The 27,722-nt window shown below is 38.8% G+C and overlaps 1 protein-coding gene across 16 annotated transcripts in view; it reads right to left on the reverse strand.

Moving 5' to 3' along the window:
* The window catches only part of NRXN1 (neurexin 1), a 1,149,661-nt gene that overhangs the window by 547,844 nt on the left and 574,095 nt on the right, over window positions 1–27,722 (reverse strand). For all 16 annotated transcript variants that reach the window (XM_077134200.1, XM_077134199.1, XM_077134208.1 and 13 more), the window contains 2 exons: window positions 20,387–20,768; window positions 19,034–19,224 (listed from right to left, as the gene is read on the reverse strand). In XM_077134200.1, coding sequence (XP_076990315.1) covers window positions 19,034–19,224; window positions 20,387–20,768 — 573 coding nt within the window. The remainder of the gene's footprint in view (window positions 1–19,033; window positions 19,225–20,386; window positions 20,769–27,722) is intronic.

Genomic DNA, 27,722 nt, shown 5'->3' on the forward strand with positions numbered 1-27,722 from the left:
GTACAATGAAATCCCTCCCCTCATAATTTAGACATTACCCTAGGAAAAGAAGGGGAGTAAAATTGCCTGAGATTATATTTTCACTAACTCAAAGAATCAATGCTCAAAATAGAAATCAAGTTGAGTTACAGAAAAATAAAGAGAGTTACCTTTCATGCATATCTGAGTTTGCGGGCTGAGATTTACATTGCTATATGTCAATTATCAATGCTCCCTACATTCATTTTTTGAACTAAATGTTTCTGGGAAATTTCAGCTTTTCTCCAGATCTAATGAATGTAGTATTAGAGAACAGTGGGAAGTTGAATGGAAAATTTCTTGGCAGTGCTTCAGGCTTTTCAGATGTAAAATTTAGTACTGAAAGTTAAATACGGAATGCTATATATTGGATAACCAACCATCCTCTTTTCGACTGCAACCTCTGAGAATAGAGAGACTTTGCCTTTTATTTGCTTTGAGTTCTCCCACAGTGCCCAGTACTGAGCTCTAAGCCCAGCGGGCACTCAATAAATATTGTCAGCTAGCTGATGGATTGAGATCCCAGTAGAGAAGAATCAAGCAAGAAATAAGAATGATGAAGCAACACATGGGGAAAGAGCTAATTCTAAAGTGTACTTCCTTCCTTCCTTTCCTTGCTTCCTATCACTATTTCTATTTTTCCTATGAGAAAACTTACTTACCTGAAAAAGTTTTTAAAGCTTATTGAAGAGAAAAGATCTTTCCTCTACATCATTACAGAGCATAAAATAGCAATTAAAGCAATGCAGAATTAAAGCTTCAAATGTACCAGGGCAGATGGGTCTGGATTTATAAGTAGGGGGCTCATTCTCATTTGCATTATTGATGCTACACTTAGCACCTCCAGTTAGTACTGTCTTTATTACGTCTACATATAGCAGATAGTGTCTCAGCGAATTGCCATGTGAAGAGAACAAAGTACCTCTTAAGTGGCCTGAGCCCACTGTACCATTACCACTGCATCAAAGATGCAGCTTCTCCTTCTGATCCTTGGGTGATGGAAGGAAAATGGCCCATTAGTACTAATGGAACCTCACAGGTGAAGCCCTGTGCATGCAAAGGAGGATATGCTTCTTAACCAGGATGGATAACAATAAAAGCCAACTTCCTACAGACTTAAAATGACCTGTTTTCCCTAATTTAAGCTATGAGTAGCTGTTTTCATTTGTGTCCTTAAAGTAGGCCATATATGCAGTTGACAAGGAAAGGTGGAATTGGGACACTGTCATTAGGAGGTGTAGAAGAATACTCTGATCTCTAGCACCATTTATGAATAAGCACTGTGCACCTCTATGGATTGTTATCTGTGGAATGATCTGAAGTGACATCACAAGTATCCCTTTTCCATAGTCGGGCAGGAATGAGTAGGGAATAAAGCGCACAGCACTCTTAGTTAAATCTGGCTACAAACCCTGGCTCTGTTCATTTCCGGCTGTGTGAGTATAGGGACGTCACAATATACAACTTCTCTGACCGAGATTCTTCACCTGGGAAGTGGGATTAATAATGTCCAACCTTGCATGGCTGTGAGGATTATAGAGAATGTATGCAAAGCAGTGGGTATGTAGGAGGCATCAGCACATGTGCTACTTATATGGTTCCTTTGGCATGTCTTCTAAGGACTACATATCTACGATGTACTTCATTCCACATTGGATGCTTTGAGCGATACAAAAGGATGAGGAGTATAGCTTGTTTCCTTAAGGAGTGTCTAGCACAACTGGAATGACCAGTTGACAAATTTGCAAGGCTCTCAAGGCATTTCTTTCACCTGATTTAATTTAATCATTTTGTATATCATGTCCTATACTGGAAGCAGCTCAAAGGACTCCTTTGATAACAGCATCTAACCTTGCAAAGAGTAAACATGCTTGTACATCTTCTAATTTGATATGAACACATAAAGAAGCAAAACGCCCTGATGCTCAAAGACCAGATTGTAAGATTCAGACTAAATGTGCCTCATAAAATCAGAGAAATAAAAGGCTTTTGTGGACTCAGTTTGTAAGGTAGAGCGTCATGACGAGTTGAGACCAGAAGAAAATATGGATACACTGCTGTGTAATGACATAAATGTTGGCACCAGGCATGGGGAGAACATGAATATAGCATGGAAACAAAAATGAATATGGAATTTAGGAAAGAGGATATGGTCAGGCTTGGCTGGAAGAGAGAAAAAAAGGGAAAATGTTGAATAAGTAAAGTAAAAGGAAAGGCTTGAGTAACATGATGGAATTTTTAAGTACTTTTCAGAAAAAAGAGAAGATAATGAGAAGCCCAATGAGTTAAGCTAGGAAATGGGATTTGGAGCAAACTTGGAGAGAAGATATGAAATTGCATTTAGCATTAAACAGATTGAATTTGAGTAGGAGTATCCTATAGGAATCCAAAGATATGAACCTGGGGCTCAGGGAAGAGAGTTTGGGGCTGAGAGTCATGGCTTGGGAGCCATCAACCAAAAGCAGATAGATGAAGCGGTGTAGGAGGTATTTTTTCTTCTTCTTCTTTTAAAAGAGGAAGTATAAGCAATTAGTTCAGAAACTCCAAGCTCTTGCCTCACAGTAGCAAAATGCAAGTGTCAAGGTATAATTAGTTCTTTGACTCAGATTTCCTGTTAATTCATATGTACTTGTTTGTGCCTTTTAAATATCTCACTTTCATTTTAATTAAAAAGAGCATACATAAAAAGGACAACTGCTTTGTAGACTTGGATTGTCAAAACTCTAGGGAAACTTTTAGAAGGCGCTCACAAAGCTCTTATGAGTGGCACATGGGGAAAAAAGCGAAGGCTTACTTTTCTTCTGACTGGACTGGAAAAAGTACAATACAGCAAGCATTTCTCGGAGAGGAATGAATGGACCTTGGACAGCAAATTTGGAGGCAGCTCTTTTGTCTCAATTCTTGTTGTGACTTGCTGGTAGAAAAAGTGCAACCAGCTTCAGCTAATTTCTGAAGGCGATTTTGCAGGAAAGTTGCTTTTCCTTACCCCAGGAGTAATCAAATGGGTACCCAAATCAGTATTAATTTCTTTAATTTTAATATTTTATTGAACAGCCACAAAGGAACACATGCAAGTCAGGTTTGTCCAGTATACCCTTCCATTGCTGCTGTTTGGAGACAAATTAAATCTAAATCTCTTTTTACAACAGGAATGTTCTGTAAGAGAGAAGAAAGTTATCTATAATCCCTAGGGGACAAACACTAATTTATTTACTTTACTTTTTTTTTCCTGTTGAGAAAGCTAAAGTTACTATTTCCTGTGACTGCTTAAATAAGTGATAAATTACTGAATGCAAAGGCATGAGAGATTGTTAATATTTCTCTAGCACATTTGCACTTAAGATAGACAAATGGAAATTTTTATAAGAAATCACAAATAGAATTGAACAATTAACACTATCCAAGACCATATCTAACTTCAGAGCATACCAAATATTCAATATTGAAATCAGAGGTGACATTCAAGTAGATGTTTTGCTGCATTACAAGATCTGTCTTTAATAGTTTCCTTTGTCTATATCCTCTATGAATAAAATTACATTCATTTCAGAAACTTTTTGCTGAAGAGATGCTCAGTGGCCATAAGTTTGATTTATTCGTTGTCCTTTAGCTTCTCTACATCTTGGTCTTCCTTGGTGCATAAAGGATTTAATCCTAGAACAACCATCATAGCCTCTGTAGGAAATACCCATAAATCCTTATCTTTAGGCTTGTCCCACTTCACAAACCATCATCTTTCCACTCTTCCTGGGAAATACATCTTCTAGATGTCCCTGTTTCATAAAAATCACATTTCTAATGCCCCTTCTACCCAGACCAAAATTTCAAAATCATTTTTAACTCTCTTCTATAACTCACACCTCACATTCAAACTATTGTCAAGGACTTATGACTTGCCTTGGCCAGTACTTATGACATACGTCCCTCCATTTCCTCCTCTTTTCCAGTCCTTGTTAACTTTTTAACAAGTGTGTAACTTTCATGCAATAACTCACTACCTGGTAGTCTGCCTTCCATCCCTCTTCATCAGCTCCACCATATTAATCTTTCTTTATGTTCAGATTTCTGCAATTCCTCCCTCTGTCTTCTAAATAAAGTCTAAACACTGGCAGTATTCAAGAGTTAGATAATCTTTCCTTAATACTTCTGCCTGCCAGAGAATTGATATATCAGCAATCCTCTCCTCATACCATAATCTTCAGTCAAACATCATTTTCATCATTTCTTCAATCATACGCTCTCATGTTGCTCCATCATTGTTTACAGTTACATGTCATAAATGCCTTTCCTCTCCCAATGTGACACTTCAAAATCATGCAATACTAGTATTTAAAAATAACCACTTTTTAAATGTGTTCCTGTTTGCTCGGTTCTACAGAAGTATGATCTTTGAACTTTATAACATTTTAAACTTCCTCTCTGATGATTATAATTTCTTTCACAATTTTCTGTGTGCATGTCTTACCTCCCCATTCGTTTATACATTTGTTGAAGAAATGATAGTGAGGTAGGCATTTTTATATTCTCATTTTCATTCAATAGGCACTAAATTGTTTTGCTGGCTTGTTGATTGAATGAATTAGTAGTTCACGTTCAATGAGCAATTATTTAAATGATAAAGATTCAGTGATGATTTTGTGGATAGAATTCTCACATTTACCTCTGGTTTTTTTCTACCTGAGAGACCACGAGTGGGCTTGACTGTGCGGTATTTTCCTTTTACTGACCCTTTTCTTGAACACAGAGTGAACCATGCAGCTACTTAAGAGAAATCAATGTGATGAAATATTTTTCTATCCTGATAGAGTAATTCATGACCAGTTTCAACTGACATTTACTGAATTTATTTGTAGAGAGAGGCAGAGGGACAAAGATAGAGGTGCAGAAACAGTTTTGTGTATTGATGTGTGGTACTGAAAATCCACTTACAAATTTTCTTCTGCAGTTAAAATAAATGCCACAATCTTTATGGGAAATTAAACTTCAGCCTATCCTGGCTCTCTATCTCACTCTGTCATTCTCTTGCTGCCCAAATACAAATAGAATCTGACTTATGTAGCCTCCATAAGTGCAGACATTTCACAGTATTTCTCCAGACTCATCCACTCTATCTCCCTGCTGTCATCACAAAGAGAGGCAAACACTTACTGTTGGTGGCAACAGAACAGAGCCAAGCTAATAGCATGGATGCCTGATGCTCTACCTAGTGAATTTATTAAAGCCCAGCCACACTTTCTATTGGTTTGCCAATGTCACATTCCATCTAGCTTTTGGGCCAAAACTCAAGGACTGCTGGGGTTAGAAGTCATGATGGTTAATTTCATATGTCAACTTGGATAGGTTATGGGGTCTAGTTACTTGGTCAAGCAAGCACTGGTTTGACTGTTACTGAGAGGGTATTTTATGGGTTTAAATCATTAGTCAGATGATCGCAGCTAGGACTGATTATATCTTCAATGAACAAAGGAAATTGTCTTCAGAAATAAGAGAATTCTCTTCAACCAACCAGTTGAAGGTCTTAAAGAGAGAACAGATGATTTCAGATAGAAGAATTTCTATCTGTCCTCCAGACAGACAGCTTTGGGTAAATTCATCATCATCATCAACTTCTGCAGAGTTTCCCACTAATGCCTATACTACAGAATTCAGACTTATTAATTCCCACAGTCATGTGAGCCAATTTCTATAATAAACTTCTAATATTTACATATGTATATTATATATAATATATAATATTATTATTGTTATATGCACCCACAGTCCAATGAATGAATGAATATATATATAGTCTGTCAGTTCTGCTTCTCTGGAAAACCCTGACTAATTCAGAGTCATTCTGGTCTGGAGCTACTCTCTTGGGTTCTTGCCAGCCTTAGGCGTTCCTGATCCTATAGGAAATTCCACATCCAAAGGTATACTGTTTTAGCTAAAAAAGACTTTGAATAAAAAAAAAAAAAACAACACTGAGATGACTGGGTAAAATGAAAATAGTCTGTCTGAGTGAGAGAGGACCTCCCCACCACTTCTAATACTTGGTTACTAGGTAATCAGTATGAAGTATTGCTTTGGTCAAAACCAGAGAAGATAGCTCTGGCTTTGTTATTAAACTAACAACTGACAGTGGTGTGATGATTTATACTTTACACAGCATTTGCACACGTGTCACTTCATTTGCTGAGCCTCAAGGGGAGTAAACAAATTAGGCACATGTCACAGATGAGATAACGATGGCTCTGAAGGGCTGAGGGATTTGCTTAGGGCTACAATACCAGAAAATGGTAGGACCTGATTCTAAGCCCTGGTCTTAAGAATGTACAACTATTTTCTCTTAATCCACACTGGCTAACACACTGTATGCTCCAAGTAGCTCCACTATTACAAAATATATGGAATTTCTGGAGAACGTTGGCCAACTCGAAATATAAGAATAATAAATGTTAGCAGGGTGCCAAGCAAGCTAACACAGATTCCTAGGACAAAGGGAGATTCATCTGCATGCCAACTGAGTGATTTCTTGAAAATAAAGTCAGCTTGCTCTCATAATCAGAAATATTAGGTATTGAAGTTCTGAGGAGTTAGTAGAATTTTTATGATTCCAAAAATTGATTTTTAGATATGGAAACTACTTTTCAATTGCTTCCCACAGAGAGGTTTATATGGCACCCGCATGCACCCACGCCCAACCTAATACAACACGACATGTAGGGGGCATCTCTAATAAGGTTTAAGTTCAGACCATAACAATTTCCTACAGCAAGCATTTGAGAGTTAATATTGGCTTCTATCTATGACAAGGGCAGAGAATGCTTTCAAGGGTCTGAAATTTCTGTTTCCAGCTGAAATTCTAAAACATAAATGCCCTAAGAAGGAGAACTTATATATAAAGGATGCTTCTAAAACTTACAACATGAAGACACAATTTTTGTATGTGTTTGGCCACACCTAGAGAGGAGTGTATGGTAATCCATCTTCTTTTTTTTATTTTACATGGGCAGGCATCGGGAAGCGAACCCAGGTCTCTGGCATGGAGGGTGAGAACTCTGCCACTGAGCCACTGTGGTCCGCCCAGTCCATCTTCTTTTAATCCCATTCTTTGTGAGTGACACTGTGGCAGATGGGGTGTGAGTTCAGGCACATAAATTCACTGAGCTATGGCCTCATAAATTTACCTTTTGGTGAAAATACGGTACGAGCCTTGGTTGAATATTGCTTTGTCATCCCTTTGATCCTCAAAGCAACCCTTCAAAATAGGCAGGACAGTTACCGTTATCCTCAACTGATGGGTGAGAAAACCAACCTCCTGGAGTTCTGATACCTGCCCAAGGCAATACAACCCGTACAAGGGGAATATATTGGCAATTAAGCCTCTGACTCTTAGACTACCTCTTGTCCTACTGCACTGCACTGTCTCGGATTCTTATCAAAGACCTTATCAGTACTAGGAATAGAACAGGTAAAGGAGTTTAGAAATGACTTGTCTGAGAATTAACAGAGACTTACAAACTAGGGAACCAGTAACAGGACCTGTGCAAACCTGTTAAGTCTTTGTTGAGTTTTCAAGTACCCTATATAACAATTGGGCTTTTTTTTTTTTTTTCATAAATGAACATTTATTTTGGGTGGGGAGGATCTAGTGGTGAACAGGGTAAGCATAAAAAAAGCACTCTTCCCATAATAATGGCCTGTTTAATGCAGGTCAAAAAACTGCACCTGCTGTCAGTTTAGATATGCAGGACAAAAAGGTTAAACCCATCAGTGGCTTTCTGGAGTGCTTGAAAGGACAAAGCGATACAAAGCACATAAAAGTCTTTGGAGACATTGCCAAGGAGCTTCTAAAATATTATGAGCCTCATACGGTCCAATAAAACTCTCATTTTTTCTTAGTAACTGAATGTTTCAGTTTTTTTTCTTTTGAATAAGAATTCCTTCTGTATCTGAAAAATGCACTGCCCCTAGTAAGGTCACCAAATCCACCTAGGACAGTGTAATTCCCTAGGGCATATCTCCAAATACTTTGTTCTTTCAATATTTAAATATTTCTTAAGAAGAAATGCAAATACTTATGAGCATGGATCAAAATGGGGTTCAGGGAGGTATGAGGGATCTCTACCCAAAGACTAGGGAATAGGAAATCTTCAAATAGGAATGAGTTATTTATATAAACTGAAGATTGATTGATAGGCTAAAGCCCAGTCATTCAACCAAGCACTGGTTATGCCTGGGCTTAAGGGCTTGTGAATGCAAATGACACACATATATAAAAGACATGCAGCAATTAACATTGTTGACTGCAATAGCTGAGGAGGACACCACAGCTAAGGAGACAGCATCAATATAAATCTATCTATTGGGTCTATTCAAGGTATAGAGATGGGAAGAGCATGTGGAAGTGAAAGAGGAAACGTTATCTTGCAATTACCAGAAGTGAACAGTTTAGCATTACACAAATATAGAAGTTTGAAGAACTAAATTTATATGGAGAAGGAAATATTTTATTATGTGATGTTTTTTCCCAAAATTAAAATAAGTACTATATTCCACTCTAGACATTCAGAAGGAATCCCTTCTAATATATCAGTAAATATACATAGTATTTAAAAGCTGCTAGAGACCTGCAAGAGACCTGGGTTTGAATTCTATTTCTACCACTTAGTGCTAAATGAGGATAGGCAACTCATTTAATCTTTCTGAGTTTCCATTTTCTTATCTGTAAAGTAGGGGGCACCAATACCTCGTCCATCTAATTTTTGTAAGGATTAAGAGATCATACTTGAAAAACAGAATATCAAAAGTGAAGTTTTGATTGAAATGCCAACATAAGAGCTATCAGATAACAATATGACTATGCAACGGATACCCAGATGCAAAGTTTACAAATGCAATAGCAAAATATGTGTTCTATGACCCTTGAGGTCCTACAACCTCTACAACCTCAACCTCAGCTACTTTGAGGACATTAAAAAGTATATATCAGAATATTTTTGGAGGTAGCTATAACTGAACAGTGAGTTCACACGACTGCTTCCTAAACGGAAACTATATTCTAGTTTAAGCCTAAGGAGAAGGTTCTTGGGAGGCCTCTTGAAGAACCTGCTTTGGGTTCTTTGCAATGGGGGTGACAGGGCTGGTACCTGCCATATTGATAAAGTGCTGAACAGCCTGCAGCAACAGAACAGAAATGGAAACATCTGGAATGGGCTGCACTTCCAGGCTAAAGAGGCACATGAAGCATGGAAATTTTTCATGGGCATATGAGCCATATGTGCATAAGAACAAAGCTGGTGGGACAGCCTGGAGACAGAGAGAACCCCAGTGGTAAGAATCTGTCTGGAGGGTACACAAGGCACCCCCATTTCACCGGGACTACGGTGAGAAGGTCCTGGCAAAGGAGCCTCAGATGAACCCCAAAGAGCACCATGAGAGGAGGCATGTCAGACATCAGCCAGACCAAGAGTCTAACGTCAGATGATGTCCCTGGATAACAAGTGAGGAAAGCTCCCAGAGGCCTCTTTCCTGCTGTTAGGGACTTGTCCAAATCTGGCTCCAACCTAAATCTGGAGTCTGGATTAACAGGTTAGATTGCCCGTTTTTTAAGTTTTGAATCAAGATTGTGTTTTATGACATAAACTCATTTTAGAATTATATTAAACTGATGCCAAACATTTCCTTCAACGTGGGACATGATACAATTACCCCAACACCACACCTGAAATGGATGATTTGAGGTAAAAAATAATAATGTGGCTTGATTATATAAAAATTATATAAAATAGTATCTAGTCTATAAACTGTTGTAAGAATTAAATGAGATCCCATATGTAAAATATTTATAACGAGTTCACAGGACGTTCCTAGAAACAGTTAAAAGAGTTATCATTGGAGTAAGATGTTTAACTTTTAATCTTTACCTTATTTCATAATTTGTAACTTGTGGCTAAGTATCGCACTCTCACCAGTTTGTCATGAGAACTAAAAGAGATAATACATGTAAATCTCTCACCTAATTGTGCTAGTTTGAAAGGGTTATGTACTCTAGAAAAGCCATGCTTTACTCCTGATCCATCTTGCAGAGGCAGCTGTTTCTTTTAATCCCTATTTGGTACTGTAGGTAGGGAACTTGATTAGATCATCTCCATGGGACACACTCAATTGATTAGAGGGAAATTTGACTCTACCCATTGCAGGTGGGTCTTAATTAGCTTACTGGAATCCTTTAAAATAGGAAACATTTTGGAAAAAGCATGAGAACCACGAGAGCCCATGCAGCCAGAGAACTTTGGAGATGAAGCGCCTTGCCCTAACATACACACACATAAAATAAACAGTAGAAATGCTACTTCCCTTCATTCTATCTGACCGTTCAACCCATGTCCTTAAATACAATGTTCTATGACTTCTTGAAAAATCTTTAAGAAAACCACAATAATTCATTTCAAAGGCAAGGAAAGGGCTCCTTTTAAGACCAGATACTGAAAACCACATTAAGGTGGCATTAATAGGCAAATCTCATCTGCCTAATGTGGTTCCTAAGTAGCACCAGAAGCACCCTCAAGGGTATGAAAATAAGGGGCCAACAATGTCACTCTGCCATTCAACATGTGCTTTCCTAATAAGTAAAGATGGCAGAATTGGCTCTGAAACATTTTTGCAGTGACTTTGCCCTGAACCCACCACACTTTCAATTCTGTTATTTTGACCAATGGCTTACTATCTCTAAAGGAATTATTCCGGATGGGCATAGAAGCTGGTTTTCTTCCTTCCAGGGTGGATGCTGAGAGAGGAGCTAGAGACACATTATTACTGAACCTTAATTGAAGGGCCCAGTGCCTGAAAATAATAGTGATAATGACTTTATGGAGCAATGGTGAACAATTTTAACATTACTTGGATGTTCACAGGGGCCTCACTCTTTTATAGATCTGGAAGAGCCTGACTTGACAATTCCACTGAGGATATAAATAAATGTCCTTCTTTCCTATGTTCTCTGTGAATTCCGGGAACCTATGACTAATGCTTTTGACTTTTGTGTCCCATGTGCTCCTCTATGTGACCCCAAGTCAGTCCTGTACAGAATATAGCATCTACTTTTCTCAAACCCAAATTTGTTACTCACCAAAGCAGTTGCGAGTTAGTCCTCTAAACATTTTGATGTTACACCATGCCTAGTTTTCCATCATCTTGATGGTTTTAGCCCCTACCACCATCTCCTGCTCCAAAGCAAGACAACACCAATCCCTTTGACTTGAATAGCAGGTTGAAGATCACCTTCTGAGTTCCTGAGGGCCTCACATACACCCCAAGCTACCTATCCAAACACTGCAAACAAATTCAGTGCAGCCATATTAGCACAATGTCACCCTATCTCCTATCCCCGAACCTGGTCATAGGGATGTGTGTCCCAATCAAAATTACTCTCCCAAGAGCCTAGCATGAGAACTCCTAAACTCAAGCAAGTCTCTCTCAGGTGTTTGAATTGGTCAGTGTAGAAAGCCAGTACTGCGGAGGCCACATTCGTCAATGCTTGTGGAAGCAGAGAAAGCCAAGGTGCAAACAGAGGGAAAAAACAAGGGAGTGCTTGTTGAGAAGCCGAGGGAAAGAAGCTCACAGCTGAGTAGAGACCAAGAGAGGAGAGATGTGGGTTGTTAATGGCTTTCATGAATACAGCTCTCATGAGGCCCAGCCGGAAAATGTCTCTTTCTTGCCCCTGGGTTATTTGAATGCTATACTTTGCCCCTCTCTTTTGTTTTGTTGTGGTTTACCTCAAGATCTTTGTCTAATCTTCTTTCCGAAAAAAAGGTGTTCTCAGAGTATGAGAACTTTGAAGACTGAAATCATTCTCAAGTGAAAGAAATTTTGCCACTCTTGCTTTTCCAGATGGTTCTGACATAGGGAGCTCTAGACAAAGAAGCACAAACACTAGAAAAACAACTTAATTCACTCCTGGAAGTCCCTGAAGCAGGGTCAGCACTAAGACTCATCTCTGCAATGGACTCAGTCTTGTGGAAAGTCATCTGGCCTTTAAGGACTCATCTCAAAGACCCATCAGTACTTTCTTCTCCACACCACAAATTTCATCGGCTTTAAGAGCTCAAGTCTTCTACTCACCGTCCCACTTGCGTGTGATAAACTGGTACCTAGTCTTGAAAGACATTTGAATGCTGGATCCAGCTTCCCAGGAGCCCCTATTCTACTGCAGAAGGACCAGCCAAAGCTATTTCTCCCTGTGCATGACCCTTCCTGCAGCTGTGTCAAGCACGTGCGCCAAGGCTGGCGGCTGCCAGAGCTCAGCTGTATCCTATGAGGTAGGCACCTCACCTTTAACCACTTGTACCACCTGTCCCAATGCTACTGGAAAAGGGAAGCACTGAAGTCTTTAAAGCTGCACCAAAAGCAGAGAGGATAGGTGGCCCGTGTGTTACTCATTTCTACCTTGAGCCTATGGTGGACCAGACTAATGGTCTTCTCCAGCGGGTCCATACTCAGTCTCAGAATTCTATTCATTCTGTTGCCCTAGGCTGTCACTAGTACCTAATTGAGGTTGAGAAGAGAAATGAAACTTGCCTTCCCTGATCCTCTGTAAAGACTTGTTTAACTGGGAATTAGAAGACAATCTGAGACACTAACCAGCAGTATGATTTTGTGCAAGACAATCTCTCATGAACACAGTTGTATCATCTGTAAAAGAGGATCAGAAACGATTATCTCCAAAATCAGTTTTAATTCCAAGTTTCTATGATTCTAAAGAGGGGAAAAGAGATTTGAAATAATAGATTTGTGGGAGTTGGGAAAAAAAATACAATAAAGCACTTACTGAAATGAGTGCCAATGGTTGAAAGAACTAGGTAAATAAAGAGAGCTCTTGGTACGGAATAAATAAATTTAAGTCTACTGCAATAAGTGTGAGCTGGTCCAAGGGTCATGGAAAAGCAGAGGGAAGAACTTCTAAGTCAAATGTGAGACTGCAGGTCTGCAATGGTAAGAGATAACTGTGCAGACAGGAACATGGAAAGGGACCGATGTCTCACTGGGCATGGAGGCTGAAAGTGGGAGCAAAATCCTTTTTATTAGAACAAACAGGCAAAAGGCTTGGCAATAAAGAGAATGGATTGAGACTGATTTCTGCAAAGCCTGGGAATTCAATGGAGATGTCAGGAGAGAAACAGTAGTTTCATGTCCCTAATTGTCTTTTAAGAAACTGCTCTGTAATTCTTGTATGGAAAAAGGAGCAACAAAAAATGTCAAGTCTTACTTTTACTACTTAGAGACTTATTGTCTCTGTTCTGTGCTACAGCAATTGCTGCCAATTTGGTCTTTTTTTTTACGAGCCTCAACCCATCCTTCACACAGAAGCCAAAGGAATGTCTCTAAATTGCACTGTGAACTCCAGTCTCCTGCTTAAAACCCTTCATGGCCCCGTCACCCCCACCTTCTGGCATGACATTCAGGGCCATTATGAATGGGCATTTTATCCTATACATTTCTGAGAAGCTACAGAATCTTCCAGCCCGCAGACCCCTTCTCAGGAGACCTTCTTTTAAGATCATACTTTATGCCATGCAAATCTACCTCTCTTCTCAGGAAATGAGCCTAGCCAAGGACTCACGAAGAGCCCATGAAGTTGTGTTCTAGACCAGATGGTGGATGTCCTCATTCCAATGGATCCTGTCTTTTAGGAAATTTAAAAGAGAGATAGGTGGACAGAAGTGGAAACACATTCAGGAACAAAGCAACAGTTAGAAGCTACGAGGTGGAAGAAACCAAGAGTAGAAGCCAGGAAGCAGAAAGGAGAAGAGAGAAATTATGTGCTGTTAGCAGGACTGAAAAATATGAGAGGGCGGCTGGGCTGCGGAAATGGTGGGCACGGGAGGTGGAAGCAGTGGGTATGCGCTGCTCTTAAGATCCCAGAATGACTGAAAATACAAAGTTTCTATCTTCTGTGTGGCCTGACTACTCAGCAGCTGATGGGGTTTCTTGTTTCTCTTACTTCGTAATGGATCCTTAAAATAATCTCCCATCAACTGAACTAATGTGAGTAAATCACTTTCCCTTACAAACGGGGAAAAAAAATCTAATAAGGCAGCCCAACCAACAGAATCTTGCCTCCATTTTCAATGTTGTCTCCTGCTCTAAGCCTAAGCCTGAAGTCTGAGACTCTTTTTTGGGTGTTTCCTACTTGAGCATAAATCTGAACAAGGCAAGCAGGCGATCAGATGTCATATGGGCTGAATATACAAAGCTCAGACCCTTTTAAACATGATCAGGACTTTGGAATAGACTGAGCAACAGTGAAGTACTGCAGTCCTGATCTGTGAGATAGCAACAGTAAAGGGTAAAAGTGGGGGAGGGGTGCATTTCATAATGAGGATCTGAGAAGGTGGGTATCACAGTAATAGAGACCAACCGGGTCTGAGATGAAGTAATGATTCAGGACATTGTTTAATCTTCAAAATTTGCTCAGAGGTCACAAACATTTGAAAGGAAAACCCTGTTTTTTTGAAAGGGGCCTTTTAGAGGCTTGTTAGCAGGGTAACCCATAGCAGGTGTTAGTCGTTGTAAGAGTGAGACTTACGGAGGAACGAAAGGTTAGAGGAGATGGGGCGCTAATGGTGGTGAGAAGCAGATGGGTGAGGCCAAAAGTGTGAGAGCTCACAGCCCTGGGGGGGGGGGGGGGACAAGGGATTTTGGGCTTGAGAGGGATGAATAAAGGAGGGTGACAAGAGAAAACGCTGCCTGGGCTGACCTAGACATGGCCCACACTTTTATGTAGTTGGGGGAAGTGGCCACTTGAGGGCATTCTAGTCTATGCACTGCAGAATCTTTATTAATTGTTTTCCCCTATCAAGTAAATTATTTATCATCAATTTGCTGAAGGTCAAGCTGGGGTAATGCCTTAATGAAGGGAACCCATGGAGGACGAGGGCCGAAGACAACCCTCCCTCCCTGTCTGCTTTCCTGAACTAGGTTAAGGAATGAGTAAGACTGACCTCTGTTCAAGTCCCCGGGTAATTCTAAGGATTATGTAAAATAACCTCATTTAAATCTAGTTAATCTTATGCAGGGACTTTCTAAATATTAGCTCTTTCTCACACGTATATACACACAAGACACGTTTGTCAAATGGAGGAACAAGAGAAAGAAAACCAGGGAGAATTGCACCAATCTTCTGTCTCTCGCTAAAGACTCGGAGCTCCACGATGAATGGAGAGCTGTGCTAGGAAATCATTCCAGAGAGCAGATTTATGCTGCTGCTTTCATTGTGTGTTGCAGCTTGTACATAATAGCCAGGGGGAATAGAGCACAAACAGCTGGAAAATAAAGATGAAAGCAAAACGGTATCAACAAGGAGAGACAAATAACCCCCTGAGACTCCCGCAGGGTCACGAAGGATAGTTTGAACCAGGTCACCTATATACACTTCCTGGTTTTAGAGAAAGAGCATTAGACTCCTGCCCATTTGTTTATCATCTCCATCAGAGACAAGGGGGGAAAGGGAAGGCATTATCCCTAGCTTTCAAATTTCTACACCAATGCCCTGCCTTACACAAAGGCATACCCTACTATTGGAACAACTGTGAAATTTTATATGGCCGAAAACAAAGAGAGTCAGCTTCCCAGTAAGTGAAGTAGAATTTTTCCCTCCTGAGTCACATACAGTGAGGTTTGTGGCCTTATGCTGCCCTCTAGTGTCTCTTTAAGGTACAGTAACATGAGAAAAGACGCAATAATTCTGAATTATCCACTTCAGCCTAGGACCAGAAAAACAAAAGCAAAATTCTACAATAAAAGTAAAACCAGTAAAACACAATTTTTAACACAAGTCAAACTTGGCCTCAACTAGATGCTGCATCATTTCAGGACTCTGAAACACATTGCCTCTAGGTTAGCGAGTGCTCTTTAAAATTGGACTTCCATCATTCCCTGCACACCACTCTCAAACAGTTACAGCATCAGTCATTCTAGAGCGGAATCCAGAAATCTGCATTCCACAAACCCTCCACACGATTCAGATGTAGCTCATTAAGTTTAACACACTTTGGGAAGACCCAAAGACTGTCTCAATGGCCTTGAGTAATGTGTAAAAGAAATGGAACATATATACTGTAAGGATACAGCTCTTAGGCAAAGTAAACATGAAATAAAGCATTGCCAAAAATAGGCCGATTTTCATTTTCCTATATTCGGAGTGACTGAATCCTATGTAATGAACATGCAAAAAATACCCAGCTCAGGGCAGAGCAAAGAGTGCGTGTAAGATGTTCTCCTACGTCAACCAGCCACCCTAAATTCCAGTGGGTGTCCCTGCAGGAAGGAGACACATTGCCTAGCTAAACTCTTTCATCTTTCAGGTTCCCCTTAAACATGACTTTCTTTCTCGACAAGTCTTCCTGCACCTGCAAGGTTAATATCCATTACACTGATGCAGCTCCGTGGCCTCTTGCTCTTCTCTGTCTCTTAAAGGCTCCCTGGATGCACTCTTCTCCTTGGGACAGGAAGCTGTTCACTACAGGCACCTCCCTATCCTCTTTCTGTGCTTCCCATTCCTAGAAATACTGGTCCTCGGGCCAGCACCTACGCCCATGTGCCAGAAGGTGCTAATGATGGGAGACGGAGGATGCTGCACCACACACATTTCCGTAACCAATGACACACGCGACCTGGGGCTCTCGTGGCCACTGGCTCTTGCACTCAAACCACAATCCCACAGACTGAGTCTTGTTTCAGGAACTTGCCTTCGCTCTTTGGCCTTGTCTGCTAAGTCAGTAAATGCGTAGGAACTTCAGGAGGTTAAAGGGAATAGTCATTAGCATAAAATCTCCTCTGTTCACCTAGGAAATTCACCTCAAATTTAAATTGTGTTGAACACACACAAATTCACTCAGAAGTCAATACTTGACAATTTAATATTACATAATAGGCTTTTTACAACTCACAATTTTAGCTTTTTTTCTTCAAAGGAAAAGCCATCTTCTATGCAGTTATGAAACACCCAATGCTGTCCTGAAAACCAGCTCTGAGGGCTTAGATTTGTAACGGTCTCCCCCTCAGAAATAATCCCATATCAAAATCTGTTACATCTTTTTTTAAAGAATAATAAGTAACTGTGTATTTCTTATGAGGCAGTGCCCTAATTATCGAAAGAGAAACAGCCCACGGCCCTCGCACTGCTCCTCTGTACCCTCAAAGTATAGATCTGTGTGTAGCACTCACTTGGGCCAGCCACGAAATTCTGCTTTTCCGGCCACATCTGTCTCGGACATAGTATTCATAGCTTCTCGTGGAGTCACTTATGCTTACTGAGGTCTCTTCCTATACAAACAGGGTGTCATTTTGCTCTAGGTTGGTGGCTGGCCTCTCCAGCACACTGAATTTCACAACTGTTCCCCTTCCCTTGACAACTGCCCCCTGAGCCCGCAGTGCAAAACAGAAGCGCCAACAGCACTAGGCCAAAGAGATACTCCATTCACCTCAGTCAGGGAGGAGAAACGGAGGAAAGAATTGGGCCTGTTAAACAGCATTCCCTTTGAATGTCACTTTATTTATTATTTATTTATTTATTTATTTATTTTGAGCTATTAGATTTGTGGGCACAAACAGGATCTCTTTGAAGTCAACAGCAGGCATGCTGGGACAGAAGGGAGAGGCCATTACCTCTCATTTTGTGTGTTGGACAAAAACAGTTCCAGGATTGTAAGCGTTTTCTGCAGTTACAAAAAGTAAAGCACTTTTCCTTCTTTCACCCTGTTTGGAAGTAGCATTTTTTCTCTAGAAAGTATTCTGTTGGATTTTCTTTTCTGGTTCACTAACTCCCCAAGATATTTACCTTTTGAACCAAAGGGAAAGACACCATCAGTACAAATGAGCAGCTCTTTCCAAGCAAAAAGGAAACTGCAACGACATCTGCAGGGCTTTGGGTGGAAGGGATAGGGACAAGGCAGAAGGAGCAGTGTAGGAGGAGCATGGGGTCAGAACTGCTTCTTTTCTCTCTACCAGTGAGCAGTGGCTTTATCCCCGGCAGCTGTTTCCAACTTCAGATTTCCCACAAGCAAAAAAAAGTGCAAAAAATACTCAGCCCAACGCTTCTTGGGGGTTAAATACAATGGGCTATTTGGATTGTTCTCAGTAAAGCACAAAGTCTCATTCAAACAGAAACTTTTGTTATTTCCCCCTATTTCTGACATGTTTTTCTGAGTATTTTGTCTTGGCTCACTTGAAATTAAATATCAACAAGGAAGGAAGGTCTGTTAAGATTTTCTTAGCAGCTGGTGAAAGAAAATAGCTTTCCCATGGGGGTGGGGGATGGAAACACAAGGGTGTAAATCCCATCAGACTCAGTAAGTAGGTCAGAAGATCTATGCGCACTGGGGAAACCTCATCAGGACAAGAAAACTGGCAAACTTTTGAAGAAACTCATGAGGTATCTGGTTATACTGACTTTGAATCGAGTGAAGACTATTGGGACAAAAACTTGGAAAAGTTTTATTTTCTTTATGGTGTCAAGATAAAGAATGCATTTTACTCCAAATTCTAATCATGTCTATATTAAATATATACATATATCCCTTCTGCATTAAATGGGGAACAAAGTCATGTGTGCTATATTACTAAAATCATGTGCTAGAAATTGACGCACAAATACATGTGCACCTCTAAAACAGGATTTTCCACATGGAGACCATTACTTCCACTTAGCATGCACTTAACACTTCTTTTTTTTTTTTTTTTTTTAGTAGCTGGTTTTATTTTCTGCCATAAAAACATTTAAGCACCAAATTAAACAAGTGGGCCTCTAGCATCCAAGGACCAGTACAACCAAAAATTAGGCCCCAGTGATAAAGCAGCAACTACTCTAGGAATCAGAGCCCTAGGAAAGGGAGCACTGCCCGGGAGCAGACATGAGGTCAGGCCCCAGGCCCCTTTCCCCGGCCCAGGCATAGCGGCAAACAGGGTGCCCAAGGTACTGCATGGTTCGCACCACCAGGGAAGGCTGGTCCCACCCAGAACCGCGCCGACTTACTCTTGAGATCTAAATTCCTGGCTCCTGCTGTGATTTGCGTTGTGATTTTTGTGTCAATCTTTACAGTGTGGAGATTGCTGGTGTCCCTTGATATCATCACATTGTGCCACTGATTGTCATTGAGAGGTTTATTTGAGCTCCCTTTGATGAGGTTAGCACCATTTCCCAAATCAAACACGTAGTGTAAGTACCTGGAAGAAGAATGAAAGAGTGGGAAAGCGCCATCAGTTTTTGAATTCCGTTAAGTTCCACTTACGGAACTTTTTCTTTCAGGTGATTCCACTCTTGCTAGAGGTTACAAGAGGTGAGGTTGGTTCAGAGAAGTTCAGTTAATAATAAGGTAAATAAGAAAACACTACTCTGTTTCAGCGAGGAGGAGACATCATTTTCTTCCTTACACTAAAAAGTGAAAATTATTGTAAAAATCATGGTCTACATTCCATCTTATGGCTTTGGAAGATAAACGTCCTTCACCACTCCTTCCCACTTCTTCCCTCATTTGCTAACCACACTAAATCGGAGATTCTTTGCAGTTTTTTGCACCTGCTTTCCCCGCCCCCCATCTTGAATACCTGTTTCTATATAGGAAACGAACACTTAACTTCAACAAAACTCATCTTAAATATCCATCCCCTGTCTCACAGATTTTCCTTATTTCCCCAAGGACTCTCTTCTCTAATTTTCCTAAGAGCCTCTGCACATGATCATCTCAGGTAACTTTTTATAGTGTTTTTCTGTTATATTTATATGTTCACTTGCCTACTGTACATATGCAATAATATTCATGAGTAAATGAATAAATGCCCAGATCAATTTTTAAATTTTTAAATTTAAAATTTTAATTTTTAAATTTTTAAAAAATCAACTTTTCATCAGAATTGTTAAGGAGATTCCACAAAAATATTTATTTGTAAATTCTTCAAGGAACTCTGACATAGAATTAAGGTTGAGTTTAAAAGGATTTTTGAAGAAATTAAGTAATCTGATTACTTGAATTAGCTAGTTAACAGCACAAATTAACTTACAAACTTTTTTTCTCGAAATCCTTCTGTAGAATAATATTGTGCATAGTCAGGAGATCCACATTTGAAGTGTAAGATTCATGGAATGCCTATCATGAATTAGAACTTGATATTATCTGTACCTCATTTATAGGGATATAGAGAAAAAAGACTATATTGAGCCATATTAACTATAGAAGATACCTAAGAGTGATTTAAACAAATACATTATTTGTACGGCCATCACCACCAATTCGCAATCCATTGCATTCTGTTTAATGTATATCTTTGGAAACTGAGATTCATTTTCCCCAAGTTTTATTTATTTGTCATTGAACCGACATATACTTACCCTTTAACTAGTTCAACTACAATAAAGTCATTTCCATCCCCACTGTTATATAGAATCAGTCCATCTAGGGATGTGGTCTTGAACTGGAAAAAAAGATGCATAGAAGTATAGGCTTGCAATGTAGCTAAGGCAACATAGCTCGATTTGGTCTTGAAGGTAACGGGGTCTGCTATGATGTTCCTGAATCCAAATCTGGCATTGAGCTCACAGTAATCTATGTCACCATTTTTACACAAGTCAATGTATGCCATCCCATTGAACGTCAGGCTCTGCAGGTGACCAATGAAGTTGGAAGGGACAGAGGACAGATATCGTCGTTCTGTAATGATGCCAGTCTCTATGTTATGGAACTCTAGCCTCGTATGATCACCTGCCATTTGACCTAAAAAAGGAAGATAATATATTATTATTTTCTCTATATGAAAAGGCACTTTTTCAATTTAGACTTCTGTAACATTTTAAAATATAAAGATCCGAATACCCTCTTGATATTCAGTTGCACGTAGTATAAGCACCTAAAGGGAGACACTGGCTTGCATAACAAAACTTTTTTTTAGGTCACGTTTTAATCCTGGTTCAAATTTAACAAACATAATCCTCATTAAAGACAGTTACAAACTTTTTTTTAAGTAGAGGAAAGAAAAGAAGATATGAAGTAAGGAAGGGAAGGAAGAGAGAGTGGGGAGAGGAATGGAAGAGGGTAGGAGGAAGAAGGGAGGGATGGAAAGGAAGAGAAGGAGGAAAGATAGACAGGAGAGGCTTGTGGATGATGGGCAATGATTGTGCTAAATCAGCCCAGTGGAAAGGGATACATCACAGCTTCATGGTTAGATTTTTTCTTTATAAAAACTGCTCCTTTGGAAATAAAATATGATTGCCATTTTTCTATACGCAGTAGTAAAAGTGAAGAGTTGCTATTTTTCTAATAATGAGCCATGATATTGTATTCGAAGTTAAATATTTATATTCTTTCTTTCCTCTTCTGTGCTGCAGAAGGTCCATAGTCTTTCCTCACACTAACATCCTTACCACTTTGGAAGTTCTGTTGATCTCCTCTTGGCCTATTCTAATTTCTTACATTATGCTTTACATACCTAAATTGAACAAAATATACTAATTGAAAGCATTGCCGATTTTGAGACTGCCAGTGAAATTATTCCACATCACCTCAAGATGAAATCTTCTTTAAACATCTCGTATGAAGCGCAGGTACCAACTCATTTAGGGGGATTCACTATTCAACCCAGTTCTCCATCCCTCTCCATCACACCACATTTCTCTGGCAAACCCATTAAAAGCCAGGGCTATCCTACCTGTGCCTTCAGTGTGATAACTGTACTAACCTGTAAGGGTGAAGGTGAAATAAATATGTGAGCTTGTTTTCTAAATGGTAAAGCACAGCACAAACATAAAGTGTTCTTCTCAGTGCTGGTGGCTCACTCCCCGCATCTTACTCTTATCTAATTAAACTGCCATTCATTTTCTCCTTCAACTTCAAATGGTCATTTGCATTGCAATCAAGTTCTTCCAGGTTCTAATCTCCCTACACGGTTTAGCATAATTGGAAAATTTATAGGATTTATCCAGTCCCAACATCCATGCTACTAAGGAAAATATTAATTAGATCCAGTCCCAGAATCAGCTCCTGAGAAAATACACTGAAACTTCTTCCCAGGTTTAATGAAAGATTGAACACCCAGCTATATGGGTCTCCTTCAACCAGTTTGAAAGTTTTTCATTTCTTTAGTCAAGACAACAAAATATTAGTTAACTTTTTAAGGAAATGCATGTAGGTAATATGTGAAAGGCATGGTTTTCATTGCTGTGCAAGAAAAATTGTTTGCATGCTTAGTTAATTGACTTTAATGATCATAAACTAATTGATTTAAAAAACTCTCCCTGAGCTATACTTAACTCTATTTTACTAGATCATGATCCTGTAACAGCACTCCTGTCACCTTTTGATATGTCCTCTTTTTGACCATTGGTTTGTTCTGATTCTTTCTCTGCCAACTTTTTTTTTAGCAAAAAAAATAATAATAATAATAACACTGGGAATAGTTGTCTGTCTTCCATACCCCCACCCCCTGCTTGTCTATCTGATACAAAAATATTGTTACATCTTTAGCAATTCTAGTTTTGGGTATGATGTAATTTCTCTCTTCTTAGTGACCTCAATACTGCTCTATGGGGAACTGCCTTTTTAGTTACAAATGAAATTAGAATTTAAGAATTCTGAAATACAAAGCAAAGAACCATATACAATATTGAGTTAACAAGCTATATAGAATGAAGAATATGAAAATCTTAAAAATGGCCCCTTCTATGGATGGATTTTTATCTTTTTTCACCATATTAAGATATGAGTCTTAACTTAGTAAACTCCACCCCAATCCTGAAACTGTCATTTTCTTAACAGAGCCTCTACTGATGGTCCAACTTATAGTAAGAAAATATTTATATTATTTCAAATTAAACATTCCCAAAAATGTTCAGATTGTTGGAAACTCTGAAATAGGGAAAAGCATTTTGTTTAAAAAGACTGAGAAACTCAACGATAGAAATAGTACTTAATATCTGTCTTTCTCAAAAGAATAGACTGTTTGCAGAGCACAAATTATAAAAAGGTAGCAAAAACAATTTTGAAGCAACCATGGCTCAGTTACAAGAAAGAAAAATCATTATGGCCCATGTTCAAGAGCCTATTCTTTTTTTTCTTTCCTTTTCTTTTTTGCATGAGCAGGCACAGGGAATCGAACCCGGGTCTCCGTCACAGCAGGCGAGAACTCTGCCTGCTGAGCCACCGTGGCCTGCCCTATTCTTTTTTTTAATAAGCATAGATATATTACATTGACATTAATGGCAGATATGCCTGCTTTGGGGGGCACAATTAGCACCTAAAAGCCATTACCCGCTGACTAAGAAAATATTAACTGTTGCTTTTTTTCTTTATTCTTTTTCCCCTCACAATTTGTACCAGGGTTTGATCCTCTAAGTAATGTAATTTCTTACACTATTGTATATATGATATCTTGATTAGATAGGAAGGAAAAAAAAGGACTTTGAAGGTGAAAGATTTTTAGATTCCACTCATTTAAAAATGCACTGTTATTGCCAGAGACTTAGCTGAAAAGAGAATTTAGAATTAGCAAAATGCCTCTGATCAAAGTTTCTGGTATATAGCAGATTGACAAAAATCTCCAATAAGAAGCAGCTATCAGAACCATTTTCTTGAATGGTGCTTTTGCATAGAAATAACAATATTTAAGTCTTTTTTTTCCTTTAACACAATTTTATTGTGATATATTCACATACCATATAATCCAAATTATACAAACCATGGCTCACAGTACCATCATAAAGTTATACATTCATCACCATAATCAATTATTGAACATTTTCATTACTCAAAAAAAGTAAAAATAAAAAAGAACACCCAAAACATCCCATGCCCCCCCCACTATTTATTTATTTATTGTCTCTATTTTCTTACTCATCTGTCCATACACTTGATAAAGGGAGTGCCAGTCGCAAGATTTTCACAATCACATGGGCATACCATAAAGGCTATATAGTTATACAGTCATTCTCAAGAATCAAGCATTCTGGGTTACAGATCAACAGTTTCAGGTATTTTCTTCTAACTTCTAATAGGAAACTAAAAAGGAATATCTTCTAATGCATAAGAATAACCTCATAAAATGACTTCTCGACTCTATTTGAAATCTTGTCCACTTAATTTTGTTTCATTCTTGGCCCTTTTGGCCAAGAAGGCTTTCTCAATCCCACAATGCAAGGTCCAAGCTCATCCCTGGGAGTCATGTCCCATGTTTCCAGGGAGTTATACACCCCTGGGAGTCATGTCCTATGTATAGGGGAGAGTAGTGACTTTTTTGCAGAGTTGACTTAGAAGGGCCACATCTGAGCAACAAAAGAGGGTCTCTGGGGTGATTCTTAAACACAATTGTAAGGAGGGTCAGCTTCTCCTTACAGGAATAAGTTTCATAAGGGTTAGCTCCAAGACTGGGAGCTTGATTTATTAAATTGGGAGTCCCTAATGCTTGAGAGAATATCAGGAATTCCCAGGTGAGGAAATTTATTATTTCCACATTCTCCCCCAGTCCGTCAAGGAAACTTTGCAAATACTTTCTATTTTCTGCCCACAATACTATAGGATGTATCAGGGTATTACATTAACCTGCACAGAATGACAAGATCTCATTTCCTATTCTAGGCTCCATGTAATTATGTTGTTTAAATAAACTGACTATATAGGTTAAATTAGATAGTATACTTCAGTAAATAAGAATTTTGTATCAAATAAACATCTCTTCCTTTGGTCTCACACAGAAGGTGAAGTTTTAGAATCTGGTCACTATCATCCTTTACCATGAATTCTGATTTACCTTAGTCTCAATAGATCAGCTTCATTTGTATCTCTAATTGAAGTCTGATATCTTTTTCAGCTTCTTTAACAATTGCTGTAGGGAGTAATGCCAATATCTAAGTCGTATTTTTTTTTTACCAAAGACAGATAGGAAAATCAGTTATTTTAGGGACAGCCTTACTGTGAGTTGGGTTGTTTCTCTCACAAAATGAAACAATCCTCCAGCCTTACATCCAGTTATTAATTTCTTTAGTTATTGAGTCAGTGATATATGTACACAAGTGCTATGCCAGGTAATGAAGAAACAGGGTCGATAGGAGCTGAAACGGTTCCTATCTTCTTAAACTCATGATCTATCAGGGGAAGGCAGGTAAAAAGAGGTAAGGAAATAATTAAATATATGATGACAAAATTTAGAAAAAAGTGATGAATTTAATGAATGGGGTGTTAGTAAATCTGGAATGGAGGTGGATACCTAAGTTAGATTTGAGGAATGGAAAAGAGAGCTGTGCCAAAAGCTGGCCAAAATGAAAGGAAAGGAAGAGGTAAATTCTTAGAAGGGGAGACAGATGAGCAAAGGCTTTGGGATGGGAAAAAGCTATGAAGTATGGCTGAAGAGTCATAAGCAAATGAAGGTAGTGGTTCAGATGAGGTCAGAACAAGAGGCAGGGACCAGCTCTCAAAGGTTTTATTTGCACCAGGAGCTATTGGAGTATTTTAGGAAGGTATAAGTCATGTCTCAATGTAGGTGTGTATGCATTTGTATGTGGGTGTTTAATCATTCTGATGTTTGTATAATATTTTACAAAGGGCTTGAACTAGGGTGGCTGTAGCAAAAATGTGAAAAAATGGACAAAATGAAATAGTTTTGCAAAAATAATCTGTGGGGTTCCCTAGTGATATGCAGAATGAAAAACAGGTGGTAAACGATGATTCCCAGCTTTGCAGCTTGAGTAACTATATATATGGTGAATACTGTTCACTAAAACATACCAACATACATGCACATACAAATCACACAATATCAGAATTTTGGGATAGACATAGTGATGAGCTGAAATCCAAGGATTACCCGTTATGGACTCCACATAAAGTTAGCATTCTCCTTTTGCATTGGAGTTCTATGATATCTCTCCCTTCCTGGGTATCTCTGTTAACATTTGCTATCCTCAGCACCTTAGTTGAGGTGCAGCCATTCCAAAGAATAGCAACCTGAGTATATACTGTCCTGGGTTCCACAAATATTTGACTTACGAGAATTATTAAACTTAAAGATGCAGTCAAATCCTGGTCTTATATGAAGAATTTCTAGTGCTTTCCTTTAAAAAGTTTTCCAGGTCAGGGATTCCTGACTTGCTATAAAATTTAATAAGAGCACACCCATGATTTTCCGACTCATTGGTGGCTTAAAAGAGCAACTAAAGTTTTTGAAGAAAAAGACAATTCCATCCAAATTTAAGCATCAATGTCAAGGTTGCATTGCTACCTTTGGAAACCATTTCTATGTTGTATAAACCAAGGCTGACTTTTATTTATCATGAACTGTCTGCTTTCATGATGTCTTTGTCAAAATGTAACCCCTCAAATATGAATCACCTTGATAAAAATCCATCAAATAAAGGTAAATTACTGTGAAAAATACACTGTCTTTAGCCTTGAGCAGTATAATGCAAGAAACAAGGGCAAAGAAGGGGGTGAGATGGGACATAGAGGCAGGGATCCAATATTTAGGTAAATTAGCAGTGTTTACTCACTTGCATTCCCATTCATCTTTAAACTCTGAACAAATAACACATTTGGAATATGAGTGGAAGAGTAGATAAAACATATTGTATCAATGTAAAATGTACTGAAATTGATAAGTTTATTTTGTTCCTTAAAAGAATATCTCTATTTTGGGGCAGGCCATGGTGGCTCAACAGGCAGAGTTCTTGCCTGCCATGCCAGAGACAGGTTCAATTCCTGGTGCCTGCCCATGCAAAAAAAAAAAAAAAAAGAGCTAATAAAAGAATATCTCTATTTTTAGTTAATACATACATGGAGGGCATGAGGTAAAGGGTTATTAAATTCACCCTAACCCTAACTGGTTAAGACAAAAAAGTATGGGGTAGATGGGAAGATAGAGAAAAAAAAAAGCAAATGGGATAAAATATTTACAATAGTAAAGGTTTATCAGTGTTCTTTGTACTATTTTTATTTCTGAAATATTTTGTAACTTTGATATTATTTACAAATAAAAATTTTAAAAATATGTGTGGCACATTATTCTTTTTTCTCCCATCCCCACTACATACATAATAGTTCATGACTAATTACTTTATATCCTGAGTCACCTAATATACTGCCATAGGATTCATTTGTCCCACCCACCCCCAATTTTTCTCAGCTGATTCTCCTGTTTAAATACTTGCATTGACTTCCATTTACCTAAAAGTCCATGAAATATGAACTTCTTAGTCCACAGAATTGACACATTGCCCAAAAGACCTTTCTAGTTTGTCAACCAATGTGTGGTTGCATGAAACTAAACAAAACTTCCTTATTCTCTAAACATTAGTCTGTCTAACCTCATCAGAACCATTCTTCCTTGTTTGGAATGCTCTCCCACACATACCTTTTAACCTCTGCCTTATCTATTCCTTAAAGATTTTTAAGCTATCCTTGACATCAAAGTCTTCAACCTGTCCCCTGAAATCCAACAGCATGAATTGCTTGTATTACCTACTTAAGGCACATTATTTATTGCCCTATTAGTTATCATCAGAGTTTTATATGTACACGGGTATTATAATTAGCAAATCCATAATATGATATTTTCTAGAAAGAAATACTTATCAAAGAGTCATACTCATTAGTATATACAGGAATATAAAGCAAATGACCATAATCCCTCCAGCCACCCTCCCCCCTCACCAAAAAAAAACTAAAAAAACAAACCTTGTTCTCGTT

This window comes from Tamandua tetradactyla, chromosome 17, assembly GCF_023851605.1.
Source record: "Tamandua tetradactyla isolate mTamTet1 chromosome 17, mTamTet1.pri, whole genome shotgun sequence".
Taxonomy (NCBI): domain Eukaryota; kingdom Metazoa; phylum Chordata; class Mammalia; order Pilosa; family Myrmecophagidae; genus Tamandua; species Tamandua tetradactyla.